Source organism: Cucumis melo, chromosome 7, assembly GCF_025177605.1.
Source record: "Cucumis melo cultivar AY chromosome 7, USDA_Cmelo_AY_1.0, whole genome shotgun sequence".
In the NCBI taxonomy this organism is placed as follows: domain Eukaryota; kingdom Viridiplantae; phylum Streptophyta; class Magnoliopsida; order Cucurbitales; family Cucurbitaceae; genus Cucumis; species Cucumis melo.
In genome coordinates this window covers 8282609-8305844 of record NC_066863.1, presented here as the reverse complement: position 1 = coordinate 8305844, position 23236 = coordinate 8282609, and the positions used below count along the sequence as shown (strand labels likewise).

General features: G+C 34.6%; 2 protein-coding genes across 3 annotated transcripts; both read right to left on the bottom strand.

Annotated features, from left to right (window-relative positions):
* Nucleotides 1-1309: 1309 nt before the first annotated feature.
* LOC103487583 (uncharacterized) lies at nucleotides 1310-4011 on the bottom strand. The gene is made up of 2 exons (XM_008445927.3): nucleotides 3639-4011; nucleotides 1310-1628 (listed from the first exon to the last, which is right to left on the bottom strand). Exons 1-2 carry the CDS (start codon nucleotides 3934-3936, stop codon nucleotides 1570-1572), a joined length of 357 nt encoding a protein of 118 aa, XP_008444149.2. The 5' UTR covers nucleotides 3937-4011; the 3' UTR covers nucleotides 1310-1569.
* Nucleotides 4012-5038: 1027 nt separating this feature from the next.
* On the bottom strand, nucleotides 5039-8720 carry LOC103487584 (acetyltransferase At1g77540). 2 transcript variants are annotated; one of them, XM_008445929.3, is made up of 3 exons: nucleotides 8098-8720; nucleotides 5518-5585; nucleotides 5039-5410 (listed from the first exon to the last, which is right to left on the bottom strand). In XM_008445929.3, exons 1-3 carry the CDS (start codon nucleotides 8368-8370, stop codon nucleotides 5404-5406), a joined length of 348 nt encoding a protein of 115 aa, XP_008444151.1. In that variant the 5' UTR covers nucleotides 8371-8720; the 3' UTR covers nucleotides 5039-5403. The 2 variants fall into 2 exon arrangements, with proteins under 2 accessions (XP_008444151.1, XP_008444152.1); XM_008445930.3 differs by having other exon boundaries at nucleotides 5039-5585; nucleotides 8098-8681.
* Nucleotides 8721-23236: the final 14516 nt, after the last annotated feature.

Genomic DNA, 23236 nt, shown 5'->3' with positions numbered 1-23236 from the left:
TACCGGGACACCTAAAATATCGGTAATGAGGTTAATTTAATTTAGTTTAGTTTTTGAGAAAAGTGGGTGTTTAAAATTTAGAAGTGCTTTTCTCAGGAGGATTCTTAAAGAGGGGGGCAATTTCCTGATACCGTTGCATCATCACCTTCTAACACGTAATTCAATTTATTTTTTTTTTTAAAAAGAAACGTATACAACTCATTAACACCCTATTTATTTATTCTTTCTTTCTTTCTTTCTTTCTTTTTTCTTTATAAAAAAATTACGGTTAAGCTTAATTTCACTTTGTGATATCAAAAAAAATTGGTACAATAAATTATTAAAAATGTGGGGTTAATTTTATATTATATAAAAACAGTATTACATTTAGGAGAGAAATTTAAAGATAGTTTGCCCAAAATAGAAAACAGTTGAAAACTTAAATGAAATTACACCAATTTCAAAACTTCAAATGGAATGTCGGTTGATTGCCACGTCAACAGGAAGAAATAAGTTCTTTTTTTTCTTTTTCTTTTTAATATGACAGAAAAAAGAAATTAATCCACAGTAATTGAAAAGATGCTTTTCCAAAATAATTCGTTCCAATAACCAAGCAGATTGTGATATGTCTGTCGTATTTATGGAAAAACTTTTTTAAAGTGAAATTGTTTTAGGCTGTTTGGAGAGTTAGAACGTAACTATCCTAAGATGTTATTTGAAGGACTATTAATTGGTGATCAAAGGAGGTGCTGGAATGCATGAAAATCGAGGAAGTATTACAAAATTGAGATTGTAAAGTATAAAAACAGTAAAAATAAATTAAAAACTGTTGAAACATAGTGAATTTGATGTTACAATTCGGATTAAAATGTTCAATTCAAATAAAAATCTTAAATTACATTATATAACATTTCTATTCCATTATAAAATAAATGCCAAAACATAGAAAACTACTTTTTTTTTTTTTTTTGTGAATTTTAGTTTTTGTATTTTCAACTAATCTTAAATTTAACTTTTCAAAATTAATTTTTACCAAAATAAGTTAAACAATAGTAATAATTTTCTTGCGAATAAATATAATATACTGATATGTTTTCAAAATTATAGTGAAAATGCTAATAGATAATAAAAAGTATTTATCAACAGCAACATATTAACTTTAAAATTTATAGAAAGCCAATAGATTAAAAGAAACTAATCCTAAACAATCTTCGAAGTGCAGAGACGAAAACCACACTTTAACCTATTTTGAAGTAGTTGCAAAAGGTTGTATAATGATGCTTTGTCATCATGGAGATTTTGACTACAATTGCTGTTTTATTCTAGAGGATTAGGCAAACTAAAAAGACATTTTTCTTTTTTCCTTTTGATTTCCTTTTGAGAGAATGTGGGAGGAGGGAATAAGATCTCTGACTTCGAAGTTGATAAGAATACATTCGTGCGTAAAACAGAAAAATCTAATTCTTTATATCCTGCACTACTTTTTGTTTAGCCTCGAGCATAGAAATATGCAATCTTAATGGAGTTTGATTCTTCGGCCAATTTGTGAACAAAGGAAACAAAACCTAAGAAACTAGAGTGAACCTAACATTAAACCATAAGTTTGGAGCTTCGTGAAGTTGCATCTTCAGTTGCGGCATTTACTGCTCCTGTATGGTCCAACAAAAAGGGATCAGTGGATAAATCTGTAAAAGCTAGCTTATACAATAATAGATTTCGGACCTATTCAAATGACAGACACTTAAAAAACTCTTTCTAAACAAACTCTTCTTTTTGTAATCAAACTTGAAAAAATACCATCAACAGAGTATTTGATTCATATGTTCAATAACTAAATAATATGCATGGGAGAAAGAAATAATATGGATAGGACTTAGAAATAATATGGATAGGCTTTGACCTAATCTCAATTGAGACTTAAAACTCTCACGTTACGTCATGGTTATTGTAGGCAATCATTTAATATATTCCCAACATTGTTATGCAAGAACTCAGCCAGGAAAAAGGGTAAAACATTAAAAAATCCACTCATGCTGTTTATCCTCCAACCTTCCTGGGATTACAATCCGTTTGTACTAAAAGCAGACATTAAGTAACAATTCTCGAGCAAAGATCTTTATAACTCCCCAAAAGTTATGAAATACATACCAGAGTCATCGCAACAGGGTAATATTATCATAAAGTTGACGAAAGCAACACATTTCTGTTGATCAATGACAGCTAGATAGCGGACTGGTTTCCTCACTACCTAGAAACTTATCACTTTCAAATTGGAAAGATAACCAATTTATAAAAATCGAGAGATATTGTTGGTTTGTGTGTCTTGACCTAAACACAATGGAGATACACAAATCCAATTTGAAGATGACAATTGCTGATCTTGCACCAAGTTAAGTTGGTGCTCACTATGTAGGAATCCAAAGGAGACGCAAAGCTTTTTACTAGTTTTCCTCTACATCATCATTTTCTCGGTTTTTTATTTACGGACCAAGGATAGTTAGATGCAGCTTCACTATGGAACCAACTATGAAAGAAGGAGAGAGATCCTATAGAAAAATGCAGTCCAGGACTAGGCATAGTGGCTGATGGCTAGAAAAAAAGGAATTAACAGATTTCTAATAATAGGGAGAGATATGGGGAAGAAGTTTAAGATTTGGAAAAGTTCAATGGTCTTTTAGCTTCCCCTCCCAACTCCTTCTCTCATCTATGACTATTCTGCCTTCATAATCAACTTCATTGGAGTGTCTTTCTTAAGCTTCCAATAAGAGATATTACTTCCTTTTGCATAAAGCTTTTCAAGGTCTCTTTCTCATATGAAGTCGCAGTAGAGTAGCAGTGCTTTCCCTGTAAAGTTTTATACAGCATATACTATCCCCATAATGAAAAACCTTTGCATTAGTTGGGCAGGAACGTTAACTTAATAGGCAGAGAACAGTTAAAAAATCTCATGATCAACATGGTCTATCAGAGTGAAAGTTGTTAAGGTGATTTGTAATAAATTGAAAGGTAGGAAAGGATGAAGGTAGAGAATTGCTTATTGGCTTTAGGCTTGGCTGGGTATGGTTCCTTCTTTATCAATTATCTTTAGGTCAAATATGAGTACGATCATTAGTATACAAGTGAGAACAATTATCTTATTTAGTATGAGAACTTTTGGGTTGTTCCAAAAGCATATCCAAGGTAAACAATAGATAGGTGGAGGTTCTCTTGACCTTATCAAACTTAACATTAGTCTTCAATTTCAGCATCTCATAATAGAACATTTAATTCTCAAACACATTCTTTTCATAGGCGTGGTGAGAACTATTCTTTTTAGATTCATAATCTCATACCTTATTTGTTTCCTGGGTTCTGGCTAGTAGTTCCGAGAGAATTAGAATCCATGAAAACCAAGAACATGGTACTTAATCACAACAGCATTGAAGTTCAAAAATGGACGATAAGAAAAATCAGGTCAATGGTGATATAGTTGAAGTAGCAACGAAACCCAACAATTTTCCAAGTACGAATAAGGAATTTGAAATGCTTGGAACGACCCATCATTTTCAGACACTCAATTTCTAACACGAATCATCGAAACCTTCAACTAAACACTAACTTTTCAAACAGAAAGTAAAAAACATAAAGAACAGATCAGAGAGAAGGAAGGCGTATAATACCGGAAGGGGAAATGGGAGCTTCGCCATAGATAGCTTTGATCCTGGCAAGAGGGACTAAAGCAGATTGGGTTGAGGCTTCGGCGAATAGCTGTTGCTTCCAATCCCACATGGTTTTCTTCAACGCTTTATTGGAATCGAGAAGTGAATTTTTCTCGGCCTCCAGAGCTTCAATTTGTCTCTCCTGCTTGATTGACCTTGCGCTCAGTGCCGCGAAGGAAAAGACTAAACAGACGTTGATAAGGGTGTTCTTGTTGTTGTCATTGGATAAAATACGAAGGAATTTGGAGGCCGAATCCATTCTGCAACGAAGCTCCGGGAACCTTGAGGCTGAGGAGGTTTTTCAGGTTCGTCGTTTTTTGACAAGGAGGAGGTAGACAGGTCTTTTTGGGCCTTTTTCTGGCTTGGACTTGAAATGAATTTGGGTTGTAACATGGGCCTACGGCCCACTTATTTTAGTCCATAGCCAGAGACACATTTTTGGAGGATTTGATCAATCAAACACGAGGGGCTGTTTATGAAATTTTGTCACAGCATAATGGTAAAGTTCTAAACTATACAAATTTAAGCTAAAATACTTTAGTTTTAGGATTGCTAGAATTCATATATTAAATGTCAGTGAAAAGAACTAAACTTATATACTCTCTATTTGATAAAATTAAACCCATCTAGGAGAGGGATTTATAAGGTGAAAGTGGCGAAAATAAAACATAACAAACCATTGTCAAAAAGATTATTTTAAATAACGAAGCTTCCGAAAATATTTACGAATAATATAACAAATTATCGCTTTTTTTTTTTTTTTTTTTTTTTTTTTTTTTTTTTTTAACGTTGATCTATCATAGTCCATTTTATTTTTCTATATTTCATAAAACTTTGATTAATTTTGAATAAACATTTCAATGAAAAGGAAAAGTCTAAAGTACTCTTAGCCCACTCTTTTTTTATAGTTCGATTGTCAAGTTTATCTATTTTTATATATTTCCAAAGCATTAGTGTGTAAATCCTATGGATAAGCATATTCTCAGGCGTGTTCAATAACATGAAACACAATACAAAATGAATGGGCAAAACTTTGAGCGTTTAATAAATAATAAATAGAAATATTGATGAAATTTCAGAGAAATATGACACAATCTCCATTACTTTTTGTTTACCTTTTTTTCTTTATCAATTTTGACAAACAAAAAAAGTTGAAGGGCTCAGCTAACATTAAAATCAAGAAATCTAAAAGTGTTCTACATTCTCTTTTAACATAAATGTAAGCAAAAGTCGTAAAAGGTGAAATTTTAGGAAAATTGAACACTTAAATCTAAAGTTCAACCGAATGAAATTGAAAATTTAAGGTTAAAATGGATATTTCTAGTCAAATTTAAAATTAAATGCATACAGTGTTAACCCAATTAGACAATTTACAGAGTATATTATAACATCACACATTCCTTCGAATGCACATTCTAGTTTTCACTGCCACATAGCAAGCACTTGCAATGCTCGGACATCATATACACTAGACTTTCTTTATTCATGTCTTACAGTATTATTCTGAAAGTCAATTTGGGAAAGTACAGTTCCATTTCCATTTAATATATATGGAGAGATACATTTATGTTGTAGACTTATTTGATAGACTAACAAAGAACAACATTTCTCAATGAAACCAATTTTAATATTTAGTCTTAGACGGGACAGTATATTCACTTGCTGGTGGAGAAAGCAGATCAGCTCATTCCTAAATGTAGTTATATAAGCTGTACAAAATGTTGATTCAAACCCTACAAAGCAAGTCACCTTTCTCAAAGAACACGCACATAAGGAGCATCTGTGACTAATGATTAACAGGAACAAATTCATTAACATAACATAAGAAGAAGTTGCTTACAGGTTTGATTTCTTTTCTTCAGAGTACAAAAGATAGTTCCAAGTTGGATTCCTAGGGAGAAAAGTGTCCTGAAAGATGAAAATGATTCACTTAAATTTAAATAAAGATGTCATCCTAGGCAGAATACCGAAACCAAACTGAAAAATAGGGTTTAAATATAGAACAGATAAATTAAAAGATGACAGAGTTGCAATTCATATGAGGGCCACAACACTTAAAAAACCCAACCCCTAATGTCCCTCCCATCTCACTTACACGACAAAAGAAAAAGAAGAAGAAACGGAACATGCTGGTAAGTTCAAACTTGTATATTCTACAAAGGAATAAGAAAAAACAACCTAAAGACAAGGGGTTGCGATGACAAACAAAAAGGATTATGAAAAGTTGCAATGGCTCTTCGATTGGGTGACTGAAGCAACATTTGTCTATTGACTATTCCCTAATTTTAGGTTTTAAATAAAATACCTTGAAGAAAGAAAAATGAAAGTTGAAATATTGAAAATGCCAAACTATAGAGTAGAAACTTAATGGCTCTGTTGTTTGCAATAATCAAAATTCAAAAGAAAGGACAATTATAATTTTTCACCAAGAGTATACTTATCCTACAAAACAACAATCTCTGGATACCCACCAGAATATTCATGGAAGCCCATTAAAAAATTTTCATTGTTTCTTTCAGTTTCAATCTAAATTTGTATGTTAGCACATTTTACCCGAAGAATTCTTGTATTGTCCTTGAGTGTCCAGCCACGTGGTCCTTTTCTCATTTAACAGATTTATTAGCTAGACAGGCAGTTCAGAGGTTTGTGTTTCACATAACCCAAGCAAGTGGTTAAATTCTATAGAATCTACATTCAGGATTCTTGGAAAGTCGTTCCTTGTTGTCTACCCGAGTCGTGTTTTATTTGCCCTAGAGGCTAGAGCCAGGCATGGTAGTTGAGTTTGGTTTTGGGAAGACCTTTGGCTTGAATACAGTCTACTATGCACTTCTTCTATACTAAAGCAGGGTGATTTTGGCTTCTCTCGTGTGTTTTGGTTCATCTCTGTACTAGGAATCAGCAAGTTCAAGATTTCTCTCGTGTCTTCTCTTCCATATCTTCTATTCTCATTTGTCTTCTTCTCAACCTCCCTTTCCCCCAACTTGCAAAGTTATGGAAAGTCAAGATTTCTCTCTCTCTCTCAAGCAGGTTGTATTGTGGAAGGCAGTTTTCTATATTGCTTTGTTGTGCTTCTGGTTCAAGAAAAGCATATGGCTGTTCCAAGGAAATAGAAACTATCAAATGATGTTTTGGTCTTCTCACTTCACAGCATTCCTTTGAACTGACTGAAATTTATTCTAAAATCTTCTTCTTTTTACTTTGTACATGAACGGGGCTCCTGATCATAATTTCCAGCAACCATTTACGCCAATTTAAGAGTAACTGTACGGATGAACCATCCATAAAATATATCTTTTAACCTCATGAACTATCATGTTGTATCTGAGAGAAGTAATCGTCTAATGAGGAAAATTGAGAGATAAGGCAAGAGAAACCTATGTGGAACATCCCTGATCTACCCAAGAAAAAATGGCAAGTTAGATTTCTATTGGGAAAACCAATATATATATATATATATATGCACCAAAGTATCATCAGCCATTGAAAAGTGAGCAAATGGGTAAAAGTAAAAATTACAGTAGTGGTTTCTGAGAGTTATTCTATGCACTTTCTTGTCCTATCCATTCTTCATAAGAACTCTTCTCACTTAGCCTGCTCTTTCTTCATTTGAGATATATAACAAGAATGCAGTTTCACACGATACATTCTAAACATATAGGGAAACTATTGAAGTAGAATGAAAGAGCATATAAAGGGAAATGGGATGACATTTACACTACGTTTGCAGATTCAATCCGGCAGATAGTGACTTCTATTTAGAGTGTTCCACGATATATTGGCTTGATCATTCACATTCTCTTTCGATTGCTTCTTTCTTCATACAATGGGGTGGGCATGTTTACTAAAGGCCCATGTCTAATCATATTTTTGATTGTTTGGAAGCTGCTTTTTAAGAACCGTCTCGTAAAGTTTTTTCTATTTGATATTCATGAATGTCCGAACTTAATAATGTCCGAACCAGCTTACGCATACCAGCATACCATTTGAGTGTTCAGGAAACTAGCCACCATTAATTCAATCTTTGACTTTTAGCCAACTATGTCTCCTTTATACCACTACTTCACAAAGTTGAGATCAAGGTGGTGGCCACTAAAATTGGAAGTTACCATACAGGAAGAAAGAACAGAAGTCACTACTAAAATCGAACCCCAAACATCTCCAATATATTTAGGAGTTACTTACGGAAAACATCCAAACCTATCAGTCTAGTTCCATAGCCATATACAATCGCAAAGGAAACAATAGTATTAAATTTCAATAGGAGAAAACAAGCACAGAAGAACGCAGCATTGAGCAAAATAAACCAAATCTAAACAAAGCCGCGGTAAGGAATGAAGACGGGAACAAGTTAATCAGAACGAATCGAAGCCGACGATCAAAAGAACAAGAAACCCTAGAATTTGGAGAGAAGAGAACTCACGGAAATGTAAGAACAGGAGGGAATGACGGATAAGGAATGGCCGTCAGCGTGATTGAAAGCGGCGAGGCAGAGATGGGAAGCCAATCCCAAACCCCTTTTGGAAGAAGGAACGAAAGTGTGAATCATATCCATAACTTTACCTCCATTTTTGATCAGGTACTGAAGATATGCCTTCTTGTCCTCTGTTTCGAACCTCTGTTGAGCTTCGTTCCATATAATTTTTGGGGCGTCGGTTCCAGAACCTGCTATAGGGTTTGTACTCGCCATGTTCATCCCTTTAGAATCCTCAGCAACTCAACACCGTTGATCCGGATGGGGTTTGAAGTTGAAGAAACAGATTATAAAAAAAAAAGTTCATAGATTGCCAATTTCGTCGTATTAGATCCAGAAAATCGACAAAACTAACCTCGCCTAAAATCGATGAGATACTTTTTTACATTTTTGGGAATCGATCCTTCCATTGTAATGTTTCTTGAACTGGACGGTGGCGAATTTAACATTTAGGCATATCGGAGGAAGGATTACAAAAGGGAAGGGTTATCATAACAGTTTTATTTCACCAATCCTTCTTCAATTCTTTCTAATTTTTTCTAACTCTTTCTTAATCCATTTTTTTAACTTTTCTAAGTATAAGAAACTACGTATCTCGAACAAATAAATTTAGTCATTTTTTAAATATTACGGTTATTTCTTTCCTATATTTAGATAACCAAATTTGTTTCGATATACAAATTTAAACTTACTATACCAAATTTAATTTTTTTTAGATTTGGAACCCAAATTGTAACCAAATCTAAACGATTCTATACCAGATTTGAGTACCCAATCTAGATTCTATACCAGATTTGAGTACTCAATCTTATATCCAAATCTAAACTTATCAATTAATTATCAAAAATATATTAAGCCAATTGTTAACGGGACATTTTTGGTATTTTAGACGGTGTGCCTCTTTCTTCCATTTTGGAATTGTTTTATACAATGAAAATATTTTGTAGCTTTTTATATTTTTGAAAAGACCCTTTCTTTTTATTTATAAATTTTATACTTATAAGTTTTGTTAATTTTAATTTTTTTATTTTAAAAACACAATTTGTTTTTAAATTATGAATTTAGTATAGTTATATTATTAAAATTCTAATGCATTTCTTTATTATTGAATTAGGTAATTTATTGTGATTACAAAATTAAAATTTTAATTTAATTATCTTCAATCAACTTTATGTTCGAATACATATCAATATATTTGTGAAATTAAAATTTTGATATCAATCTTGTTGATTGAAGGTAATTAAAATTTAATATCAATCCCAACCTCATTGTTTCTAGTACTTCGTATTTCCAATTGTTATTTGCACTTATTTACATGTTTATGGGTGTGTTACATTCATAAAACCAATTTATTGAAACGTAACTTATACTTAAAAAATGTTGAAAATGAATGTCATAGTTAAATAAATCAAGGCAAATTGTTTTATTTTAACTAGGATGATTCGGTAAATTAAATATACAAAATATGTGTATTGGATTTAGAATATGAATTAAAAAAAAAAAATTATTCGCACGTAACTACTTAAAAAAGGTTGAAAATGAACGTCGTATTTAAAAAAATTAAGGCAAATTGTTTTATGAAAACTAGGACGATTTGATAAATTAAATATACGAAATTTATGTATTGGATTCATAATATGAATTAAATATATATATTATAAAAATAAATTCCATAACACTACCTATATAACTTTTCCCCCAAACACATTTTATTATAACCCTAGGTTATCATAACGCTAGGTTTATCATAACTCTAACCCCTCATAACCCAACTCTTTCCAACGGCCCCTTACATACTGTTTGCGACTGATAGTAGATGGAATATGTTAGAGTTCATCTTAAGATCTAAGTCTATGATTCGAATAATTCGAATAAGGATTGAACTAGGTGGGTTGGGCTGAGTTCAAAAATTTAGTTTTTTTTTCGGATTGTGGGTTGAAAATTGGGCTGTCAAGAAAAATAGCAAAATAAAAGGTTTATTTTGTATAAATGACAAATTTTATTGAAATTGATAAAATAGACACATCGAAAAGTATGAAAAAAATTGTTGGAACAATGTCTTAAATGTCCCTACTAAGTGAAAAAATTGAATCATAAATACAATTATTCAAGAAACCACAAATACCCTATAATTAAAATCAAACTCTCAACACACAATTAACACCTATCACCATCAAGGATCCACATAATTTTTGTAGTCGTTCCACATCTTCATCAAATCGTGCGAGTTCAAGCATTCAAACGTTTAAGAAGAATCGATTGGAACTAACTTCCAGCTTCGTCCCCTTCAAACCCTTCAAAGTCTTTGTTGAGCAAAAAATTTCGGCCAATTAAATTCTACCACTTCATCATAGCAAACTTTGTGATAGTCATATTTTGATTGGGTTTGGATAATTAAGTTTTCTCCTACCCAACCCAATTCATGCCCTAAATATAAAAGTTAGGCTAAAGAAATAATGGGGCTGAGTCCACCAAACAAATGAGCTTGATCCCGAGCTCGAGCCCAATAGGAAAATTGGCCCAAACCCAAGCCCAAGCCCAATAGGAAAATGAGCCCAAGTCGAAGCCCAACAGGCAAATGGGTCCAAGCCCAAGTCCAATAGAGAAATGAGCTCAAGCCCACCTAAAGCTCATGAAATTTCTCTATAAATAGAGAGCTTTGCCATTCATTTTAGGATCTTTGGATTAAAGGAATAATTGAAACTCTGAAGAATTGAAAACTCAAATGTCTAAAAGCTCTTAAAACGTGTAAGTTCTTATTAACCTCGAGATCATCATCTTCTGAAAGATTGAAGACTTGAAAGATTAAACCTTCCTAGAATTCTAGAAGATTGAAGCGCGAATTGACTTGCAACTACAACTTCCTGAAGATCGAGGACCACGAAATTCTAAGTTTAAATTGTACGCGAGAGAAAGAATCAAAGGAGCAAACATTAGAAATTGTATCCACAATATCAATCAATATACAAGTTCAATTCAACGAATTATATTTCTCTTGAAATCTCATGTGAACAGTTTGCCACGCCTAGTGAGATCGTCTCTACCTTTCATCTCTTTCTCTTTTTGAAGAACATCTAAAGAAATCATAGTATCTCAAGGCAACACTTCCAAAGCTCTTAGCGACATCAGCAAGCGGCCAAATACTCATAGTCGCTCAAAGGAGACTCAAACATCTGAGTATATGCCACCCTTTGAGGACGCAAAGAATATTTGGGAACAAATCTCCAAACCACCAAAAGGTGGAATTGTAATCAAAGAAAATCCTGTGGTTGATGAACACAACTTGTCATCTGAGCGCTTAAATGAGGAGGTGCCTCATCCAAATATATTATCAGTTATGGTGATTGACATGGATACAAGTGAAGGCAGAATGACAGAGCTCGAAAAAAGGTTAACATGCTCATGAAGGTGGTTGAAGAAAGGATTTCAAGATTGCATCGCTGAAGAATCACATTGAGAGTCGTGACGCTGCTGAGTCTAGTCACACACACTGTTAAGAATGTTAACAAAGGAAAGGAAATTATGCGAGAAAGTCAATCACAAAATCCGACCTCAATTGAATCGTTGTCTATTTAGCAGTTACAAGAGATGATTGCAAACTTTATCAAAACTCAATGTGGTGGACTTACTTAAACTTTCTCTTCATATTCCAAGCCATATATGAAGATGATTGATAGTCTGAGGATGCCACATGGATACCAGCCACCTAAGTTCCAACAGTTTGATGGAAAGGGCAACCCAAAACAACATGTTGCTTATTTCATCGAAACATGTGAAACTGCTGGCACACGAGGAGATTAGTTACTCAAATATTTCGTTCGAACTCTTAAAGGAAATGCCTTTGACTGGTCACTGACCTGGAGCCTGAATCCATTGATAGTTGAGAGCAGCTTGAGAAGGACTTTCTCAACTGTTTCTACAGCATTTGACGTATTATTAGCATGATAAAGTTAACTGCCACCAAGTAGTGAAAGGGTGAGCCAATCATTGACTATATTAATCGTTAGAGAGCATTAAGCCTTGGCTGAAAAGATAGATTAACTAAACTGTCAGCAGTTGAAATGTGCACTCAAGGAATGCAATGGGGGCTCCTGTACATCTTGCACGGAATAAAACTCGCACCTTTGAAGAGTTAGCAACAAAAGCTCATGATATGGAGCTAATTATTGCTAATAGAGGAAAAAATGATCTACTAGTCCCAAATATTAGAAAAGAAAAGAAAAAAGTAAATAGCACCTAGAAGGTATCGAAGAGTGCTACCAAGGAGGCTATGGTCGTCAACACGGTCCCTTTAAATTTTATCTTGAACGAAAAGAAAGTGAAAAAATGCCAAGATGAAGGTGAAAAAAGACGCCCGACGTTGAAAGAGACAATAAAAAGTTGACGTTGAAAGAGAGACAATAAAAAGTTTACCCTTTTCTAGACTCTAACTTACTCGATATGTTAGAGCAACTACTAAAAAAGAAACTCATTCAACTTCCTAAATGTAAACGACCTGCAGAAATGAAGAAAGTAAATGATCCCAATTACTGCAAATATCATCGGATCGTCAGCCATCCCATTGAAAAGTGTTTTGTATTGAAGGAGTTGATTCTCAAGTTAGCTCTGGACAAAAAGATTGAGCAAGATCTTGATGATGTGGCACAAAAAAATCATGCCGCAGTAATCATTTAGCCAGATAGTCGATTACTTACTATAAGGAATCTAATCCAATTGGAATCATTAGAGCTTGTGGTTATATATTCTTCACTGGAGGCCTTACAAAATAATGACTTCCAGACTGTTTGCTCCAAGGAAGAAGAAAAGCAGGTAGATGATGCTGATGAAGGATGAATGTTGGTAACGCGTTGAAAGAAGCGTAAACAAAAATTTTTCCAAAAAGAATCCCGCTCGTATCGAGAGTACATGAGGAAGGGTAAGAAGAAAGACAAGAAAGAATGCGAGAAAGCTTCTACCGATCATTGAAGAAAGTGAGGAGCTTTCTCGACCATGACAACCAATGACTCTAAAGGACTTCTTTTCTAAAAACTTTCCAATGGAAATCGTCTCGTGTCATACTATCAGTACGACTGAGGACAACGCTTTCCCCTTAAATTCGATGGAAGTAACACCCAAGCCAGAATATTTGCGTTCTTTGGGCATAAATGATTTGTTGACACTATCGCGAGAAGTCAAGGATACAATTATCGTGATATTAAAAAATGATGATGTCTCGACTATTGCTGTATCACCAACGAAGGCATGTGATTCCTGCTATATATCGATATCATTCAGTTATGAGGATTTTCTACTTTGGTCAAAGCTTCATAACAGACCTTTATATGTGTCAGGATATGTTCAGGAGCAAAAACTCAATCAAATTTTCATTGATAATGGTTCTGTCGTCAACATTTTTCCAAAGTCAACCATAAATCAATTGAAGAGTTATCAAAAAGTAAACTAGTGATTCAAGGCTTTAATCAAGGAGCATAGCAGCTAATAGGAATTGTTCGTTTGGAGGTTGCCATAAGGGATTTGCAGACAAGCACAATATTTCATGTGATTGATTCGAAGACTACTTATAAAATGTTATTAGGGAGTCCATGGATACATGAAAATGGAATAGTAACCTCCACGCTCCATCAATGTTTTAAATTTTATAAACAGGGAATTAGGAAGGTTGATGCTGACACTAAGCCATTTTCAAAGGTCGAGTCTTACTTTGCTGATGCAAAATTTTACACAAAAAGTGATGATGTAAGTGAAGTGATGGAAATATACGAACGCAGTGGAAAATAGGATCAAAATTTTACCCTAGATGCATCTAAACTAATTTAGATGTTAATATGTTTAAGACAAAAAAGCCCTAATTACATTAATTCGGGTTAAGATAAAACACTTACCTTTGTAGCTTCTCGAAGCTCCAAATCTTCTCCTAACTCGAATCGGACCACCACAAGAGTTGACCCACTATGCTCCAGACTTAGAACCGGGTTGTGGGACCCGTCCAACGAAGGAAATAAAGAAAGATGGATAAGAATTGGAGAAGGAATTTTAGGGTTTGAGATTTTGGGAGAGAGAAAAATTTTAGGTTAATTTGTAATTCAAAATTAGAAAATGGAAAAAATCTTCTTCAATTTGATAATTGCCCCTTAAATAGACCAATTACATGCAAAAAAAAATGTATGTAATTGAATCACCAAAGCCCAACACCTCACAATTCACTAACCATTAGTGCATTAATTCACAATTCCATTTTCTCCTAGTGGGTTTGGTGTCATCACCATGAGCTTCCATATAGCCCATTAAGAGTTAATGGGATTGTCCAACAAAATGTTAGATTTTCCCACTAACTTTGGTCAAGGGGCAAAATGGTCATTTGACCATTCTAGTCAAAGTCAAACTTTTCACAACTTTGACCAATTCCATTTTGTCCATCTTGACTAATTTTAACCTCCCGAGCATGAATCTGTATACATTTTTCTGAAATTCAAATCATGTTTGAATATAAAGCCGGTCAAAGTTTGACTTTTCAAAGTCAAAAGTCAACATTTTGACTTTTCACAACTTTGACCATTTCCATCAATTTTGAGCTTTCAAATATGAATCCATATTCATATTTTTAACAAAATCACATTTAAACATAGAGGCCTATAACCGAAGACTATATCACATATATTCATCGGTTTCTCTCTCCCTACCTAATTCGAACAATTCAAATTATTCCAACATATTGTTCTAAGTTAATTCTGTATGAGCTAGCAGGGGAACCTAACGGACCTATAGATCGTGGGCTCCAACGATTTAAGATTAACTGGCTAAACCCTTTTAGACCAAGCTAATCGACATTCGTTAACTAACGAGTCATTCCACTAAAGTCCCATAGTTGCACTCCCCTTACTATAGATATATTTGTGTCCATTTGATATAACTATGATCAGTAAGTTAATCCTTCACAGGTTGTTCGTAACCTCGGTTGGGTCAAAATACCGTTTTACCCCCAAGACTACATCTTGTTTCTTAAGCCCCATTGATCCACTATCGAACATTTGGTTTAAGGTCTAACCTATAAACCGAATCCCTCTTGGGCCAATGAGAGGGCGGGATCCCTTGTTCAAGATTTGGATTCAGTCCTTAATGGAACAATCTATTTACTAACCTTAAAGCGGGTAGGAGTGAGTTCCATCTTGCACCCTATGTCCCTAACCTTCCACCCGGTCTTACCTCTGAAATTGGAGGCTTGTTGGGCCAGCGTCATTGAACTGCCCTCACCCATGTAGTTCTAAGGATAATGCCGTTTTAACAAAAGTTCATAGTTAGCTCAGGATTAAGATTAAGTTACCTAGGTCATCATAATCAAAATAATGAGTTTATATAGCCAACAGTGTTATAACTTAAAAGTGACTATTTCTTGGTTCTAGTCTTATGTAAACTCTTTACATAGGATGCCCCCACTTTCATGTCTCCACATGAACGATTTAGGATCACTTCGTTTGTACTAACTATAAAGCGGGCCGCATCCATAACTTTTCTAGAATAAGGCGCCCAACCTTATTCATACACTATAGATCGTTTAAGCTATAAACTCGAACTTGATCCATATTTATGTCTCTACATAAAGTTCAAGTGTACATTAGATAGCCTCAGGACCTTAGTTAATTGGATTTAAGATTATAATATTCTATTTTCACTAATAAGTCATAATAACCACTTTATTTAATAGAATATAGTTTAAACTACAAACTACGAGTTTTAGGACATAAATTCCAACATGAAGTCATATCAACTGAAGTTTTCGTGGCCAAAGACACTTATAAGCGCGAGAAAGGAACAATCACAACAAAGAAATCAAATGAAGGGGATGTACTTAATAGTCAAGAAAATGATGAACCATTGACCCAAGCTAAGTTAGAGGCGGTAGAGAGTGAAAGGACAACAATCCCACAAGAGGAAGTCTCAAATCCCCACGTTTTACACTATATTCCTCTGTTCCAATGTAAGAAGGGAGAATTACCATTGGCAGAATGTTCGAAAAACCTGACGGTCAGAAGCATCAGGATATTAAAGAAAAGTTTCACCACACCACGTACTAAGATATACAAAGGAGAAGCAAAAAGACTTGAGAAAAAGGGCGTAGAGGCATGCCTTCTAAAAAGACAAACAATGGAGGGATTGGATCCAAATTCATAAAAGTTGATGGTAAAGGCAGATTATGACTTTACAATTTGTATTGAGCTTAAAAGCGTGAAAATATTCGAGAATTGGCCTCTCAGTCATGGCTTACTTCAGTAGTTAGTACAAACGATGTGATTCTGAATGGTTCATTTAAAGATATGAAAGTGGGGCATCCTATGTAGATAGTTTACATAAGGCTAAACCATGAAATAATCACTTTTACGTTATAACGTTGTTTACTATTTAAAACTGATTATTTCAATTATTGTTGACCTGTGTAACTTAATCTTAATACTAAGCTAACTATGAACTTTTATTTACACGAGATTATCCTTAGATTTGTATGGGTGAGGGTAGCTCATTAGCGATGGTCTAATAAACCTCCCATTTCAGGGGTAAATGGGGTGAATAACTAGGGAAATAGCGTACAAGACGAAATTCACATATACCCGCTTTAGGGTTAGTTGATTGGTTTTTCTCTTAATAACTAAATCCAAGTCTTGAACAAGGGGTCCTACCCTCTCATTGACCTAAGAGGGATTCGGTTTATAGGTTGAACCTAAAACTAATTGTTCAATAGTGGATCAATGAGAGTTAAGGAGTAAGATGTAGTCTCGGAGGTAAAACAATATTTTAACCTAATTGAGGTTACGAAAAACCTGTGAAGGATTAACTTGCTGATCATGGTTATATCAGATGGACACAAATATATCTATAGTTAGGAGAGTGCAACTACGAGACTTTAGTGGAATGACTCGTTAGTTAACGAATGTTGATTAACTTGGTTTAAAAGAGTTTAGCCAGTTAATCTTGAATCGTTAGAGTCCATGATCTATAGGTTCATTAGATTCCTTGCTAGCTCATAAGGAATAAACTCATAACAATATGTTGGCATAATTGAATTGTTTAAATTAGGTAGAGATAGAGAAATCGACGAATATATAGGTGATATAGTCATCGGTTATTAGTTTGAGATATAGCTTTAGGTCTAAATGTAATTTAAATATTAAAAATATGAATGTGAATTCATATTCGATAGCTTAGAATTGATGAAATTGGTCAAAGTTTTAAAAAGTAAAAATGTTGACTTTTGACTTTGAAAAGTCAAACTTTGAACGACAACAGATTCAAATGTGATTTGAATTTATGAAAATGTATGCAGATTCATGCTCAAAAGTCAAGATGGTCAAAATGGTAAAATTTCAAAATGTTGACTTTTAACTTTGACTTGAAGAGTCAAATGACCAATTTACCCCATGACTAAAGTTAGTGAAAAAATCCAACATTTTGTTGGATAATCCCATTTACTCTTAGTGGGCTAGATGGAGGCTCATGATAATGACGACACCAATTCCACTAGGAGTAAGTTCTTGGAATAATAAGGGATATAGAATGCTTTTGAGGGGTCATTTTGGAAAATGGCAAAACCACTTTTTCTTTTGATTTTTAGCTAATGACATTTTTTGCACGTGCATTGTATTTTGTAAAACACCAAAATACCCCAATTTTTGAATTGTAATTATTTTTCTCTACAATGTAATTAATCTATGTTATGCATCTATGAGTCTTTAATTATTTTTCGACGTGGTAAAGATATAGCAACTCATATCATAATTTGTTCCTAATAGCTTGGGACTCAATTAATTGATCAATATTTTAACAACTTTATTCAATCTTACTAATTCCAAAATAACCAAATTATTAGTTTTTATTTTGGAGAATCTCAACGATTGATTTTATATTAAAATAACATTAATTGAATCTCAAAATAACCAAATTATTATTTTGAATTTCGAGAACCTTAACCAAAGATTTGTTTACCAATTACCTTACTTGAATTCAAAATAACAAAATTATTATTTTTCAAAATTGGAGAATCTCAACGATAGATTTTATACTAAAACATCCTTACTTGAATTTCAAAATAACCAAATTATTATTTCTTTGATCAATTTTCAAATTTGAAAATAACCAAATTATTATTTCTTTTATCAATTTTCTTTTTTCAAGTCCTTTTTGTTTAGGCAAGAATTCATCTATTTGTTTCTCAACGTTTCTTATTAAATTCAAATTAACTTATTCTAAGATATAGCATTGTGTGTGTATATATATAATTAGTTTAGTACCATTAATTCGTATAAGGGTGGAAATAAATTAAAACCAGAAAACTATTGCATTAATTGTGAGTAGAAAGACTTTTAAACCAAGACATGTTCATTTGACTGAATAACATTAATTAAATTGTAATTTCTATCAATATTATTTTGATATCTATAATTGGATGTTCACATGATTGAAGAAATAACATACCAACTAATATGATTTTAGAGTGCCACATTTTCATGGTATTTTAGACAATACCAAAATACCCACATTTGCGAACTGTAATTATTTCAATATATGTTGAAAAAACAGTGAGATAACCACCAACACAGTGACCATTGGAGGTTCATAACCACCAACAAGTGCTCTCCATGCTTTTCCATCCAAGGTTTTAATGAAAAATATCATGCGAGGCTTCTAATAAGAGTAATTTTTACCATCCAATATAGGAGGATGTGAAGCTGATGGTTCCTCTCTGATTATCTCCATGATCTAATAACCCGCTCTGATACCAATTGAAAAAACAGTGAGATGATCAATTAAGTCTTCAGTTAATACTAAAGCTAATAACAATTGTAATAACTAGAGGGACAACAGAGGAGAATACCACATCAAACTTTGTTAACCCAGTTCGGCTAATATTGCCTACGTTTGGGGAGCTACGTATAGCCCTGATGAGTAATCTTTATTAATATTCACCCGAGTTAATATACATCAATACAACATATGGTACTCTGTTCAATAATATAACTTAATAACATGCGTCTTGATATCAGACTCCAGGCTCCCCCTGAATTACTTATCTTCACGATGTCTAGCTTTAGGCTCCCCTGAACGCATGAGTCATTATCTTTGGCAACGTCTTTAGATCCCTCTAAAGATCCCCGTGATCATACCAATCACTTGTTTGGTCTGTTAGTCATTAATTATTGTTACTACGATCAACATGACGACCTCATAGATATAAGATCATCGTACCTTTGGAACCCAGTAGCTTCTGCGGACGACCCTGACGTGAAAGATCTTCTTCAACTTGTGTTTTTTTGTTTCTTTGTCGCGCACGTAACCACTACGTAACGTCCTATTTGTACACATATATAATATATGTATAAATCTTCTTTTCTTAACAAGATTCCTAAAATAGTGGAAAATCTTTTATCTCTTAAATATATCAGCCTGCACCATCACCACCAATCATCACCAACTCCCCCTTTGAACTAGAAAAAATACATCAATCAGTACTAGGGTCCCCTCGACTTGAGGATGGAGCAAAAGTCTTCAGATGACGAATAAGAGAATCAATTTCCAAATGCCGTTCAGACATCAGACTAATGACAGTAGCTAGTGAATGAGAATCGGCTGTAAGGGAATTAAGAATTCTGGAAGCCAACTCCTTATCAACAAAGAACCCATCAGTAGCTTCATCCCAGTTTGTCGTATCAAACACTCGAGGCCTTCGAGACAGATGCACATCATGATCTATGTCAGACACATGAATTCCTTAAAAGAGTCTGTAGCTCAGTGATAATGTCTTAGGATTAGGGCTAGGTGCGTCCGAGGTGGTTAATACAACAACATTTAAGTGTAGCAGTAAACCAGAAAAGAACCTCGGTAGAGCAATCGGAAGCTTGACCCCAAATGATCCAACATGCCTTAACAGCTGATTATAGATAAATGCATCAGTGTCTACCCTGTCATCATTGCATATGCGATACAAAAAAGTGCCTAACGCAGCAGAAACACTAGAGGCATAGGATGAAGGAAACCAATTGGCAAAACCAATCTTATGCAGTATGAGATACTTAACACTTAAAGCAACTGCAGGTACACCATTCACAGGCCACGAGGATAATGTCCTTCCAGAGAATACAGAAGCCAAAACATTAGTTGACGGGGATGATGGAGAAAAGTTAATTGAAACAACATTTTCCAGAAAACCATTTATCACAGTAGGGGAAATTGTAAATTTAAAACCCCTAATATGAACCGTCTGATAATCTGGGCTACTTGGGTCATTGAAATCAGCTGGCAAATTAACTATAAATTCTCTAATAAGTTGAGAATAAAACGAGTCCACATCCGAAATAGTTTTAGACAATCCAGCCTTCTCAATCAGATTCATAATGCTCACACATGAATGATATTTGTCTGAAATATTTACCTCGTCTGTTATCCTCCATTGCACAACAAATTTTCAACGCTGTACGTTTTCCTCAAGATGAAATGATGTACCATCAATTGGGACTGATGAAATATTAAGAGGAACTTTCTTTTGACTAGCTTTGGTAGTAATGTTTCGTCGAAGTTGTTGACCTTTCTTCTAAGACGGCTTTGGTTCTATAGGAACTGATGGAGTTTCTTGTTGAGCACTTGGATCGACAGTATCAGCAACAAGAACTTCATCATTATGATCACCAGGGGGAACAGGCTCAACACTGTCGACATTATCAAGAGGGGTTTCTTCACTTCGAGCTTCAATTCCTCCTTCAGGTACGCTAGATGCAGTAGGTGGAGCAGCATGTGAGTCAGACGGAGCAGCAATGTCCGAGATAGGAGACTGAATTGGAGAATTATAAAGCGATGGTCCTGGTTCTACAGAAGACGTTTGTCGAAGACCAGGGGTAGGGGCGAACACACCCTCAGACGATGAACTCTCTTGAGAGTGATCAGACAAGACACGATTAGCGGATTTTTCAGGAACAACATCAGGTGCAGTAACCTTCTTTACTACTTGAGCTAGAGGAACATCATCTAGGTCATCGGAGTTCATGTCAGAGAGATGAGCCTCAGATATAGCTAGTGAAGTTTCGGTATCTTTCATAACATTCCCAGAAACTATTTCTTCGTGTACCGATTTAGTCGAACCACTAGAAATGTCTGCATGTGCTTTTTCAGACAGAAGTTTATATGTTCTCCATGGCGGAGTGTTTTTGAATCGTCGCCACGAACTCGTACACCATGCACAACTGCTCTTGGACTCAGAGCTTCAAGCACTTCCTCAGTGGACTTGTCAGTGTAGGTTCCCTTACGAGTGTTCATCATTGTTGAATCTTCTTAAGAATAATAAACTCAACCAAAATCACAGTTGAATATAAGAAGATGAAGAAGTCTGACGATTCGAGAATGAAACATGCAGCTTAAAAAGCCTTGAAGCCTTCTTAATTACTCTCTCTTACCAAGGAGGATTACCACAGAAGCCGAAGAGATAGACGTTAATCCCTATTTCGGTGAAGTCAATCATAAAGGTGCATAGTGCGACTATGCTGGACTGGATTTTTCGATATATCTATGACACACATATTATCACAATATAAGGTCATAACATCTTGGATAATCCTATATTCATTCAACATATTTTTCATCCATATCATTTGAGTACCCCACTCCTTGCAGCTATATACTCTGCTTCTGCTGTTGATAAAGATACACAATTTTGTTTCTTACTGAACCATGAAACAAGATTATTCCTAAGAAAGAAACATCCACCAGAAGTGCTTTTTCGATCATCAGCAAAACCTGCCCAGTCTGCATTACAATATCCCACAAGTTCAGAGGATGTATCGTAGGAGTGCAGAATCCCAAAATCAGTTGTTTCGTGAACATATTTTATTATTCATTTAACATCATTTAAATGAGAGGTACGTGGATCTGACTGATACCGAGCACATATTCCCACAACATAGGCAATATCAGGTTTGCTTGCTATCAAATATAAAAGGCTTCCAATCATGCTTCTGTACAATTTATGATCGACTGCAGTACTTACATATCCTTGGTAATTTTAGCATGAGTCGCAGCTGGAGTCTTTTTGTACTGTGACTGATTGAGACCAAACTTCTTGACTAAGTTCTTGGCATACTTCTCTTGTGATATAAATATTTCCTCACTTCTCTGTTTGATCTACAACCCTAGAAAGCAAGACAGTTCGCCTACTAGGCTCATTTCGAATTCTGATTTCATTGTGTTAATAAAATTATTAACAAGTGTTTTAGAAAATCCACCAAAGAAGATGTCATCAACATAAATTTGAGCTACGATGAGATTAGTGCTAGTTCTATTATGAATAGTGTCTTGTCAGTCTCACCCCTAGAATATCCTCTTTCACCAAGATACATTGTTAGTCGTTCATACCAAACCCGAGGAGCTTGCTTTAATCCATATAAAGCTTTATTAAGCTTGTAGACATACTGAGGAAATTTAAAATCAATAAACCCTTTAGGTTGTGCTACATAGACTTCCTCATTTAAGTATCCATTCAGGAAGGCACTTTTAACGTCCATTTGAAACAATTTAAATTTTCGGAAACATGATATATTGAGCAAAAGGCGAATAGCTTCAAGTCTAGCCACATGTGCAAAAGTTTCATCAAAATCAACACCTTCTACCTGTGCATAACCTTAAGCCACCTAGCGGGCCTTGTTCCTTATTACACTCCCAGATTCATCAGTTTTATTTTTAAAGATCCACTTAGTTCCAATGATGTTTGCCCCATCAGGTTTAGGAACCAAAGTCCAAACACTGTTACGCTTGAACTGTTGTAACTCTTCTTGCATGACATTTATCCAATATTCATCTTTGAGAGCATTCTCAACAGATGTGGGTTCTATTGCTGACACATAGCATAAATCAGCAATCATTTTTGCGTAATCTACCTTTTCTTTTCTTCTGGTAGTGATTCCAGCTGACGGATCGCCTATTATGGAACTTGAAGGATGATTCTTTTTCACATGTGCAGAGGGGATAAGCACAGTTTCATTGTTTATGACCTCATCAGTTATGTTTGAATTGGTCTTAGCACTGTCTGGCTGCAAATCACCTTTAGGCATTTCAT

Coding starts and splice junctions, on each gene's coding strand:
- LOC103487583 (XM_008445927.3), bottom strand. CDS start 3,936: ATGGATTCGGCCTCCAAATTCCTTCGTATTTTATCCAATGACAACAAC. Junction 1,629..3,638: donor AGCTCCCATTTCCCCTTCCG/GTATTATACGCC, acceptor TGGACCATACAG/GAGCAGTAAATGCCGCAACT.
- LOC103487584 (XM_008445929.3), bottom strand. CDS start 8,370: ATGAACATGGCGAGTACAAACCCTATAGCAGGTTCTGGAACCGACGCC. Junction 5,586..8,097: donor CCTCCTGTTCTTACATTTCC/GTGAGTTCTCTT, acceptor TTCATCTTTCAG/GACACTTTTCTCCCTAGGAA.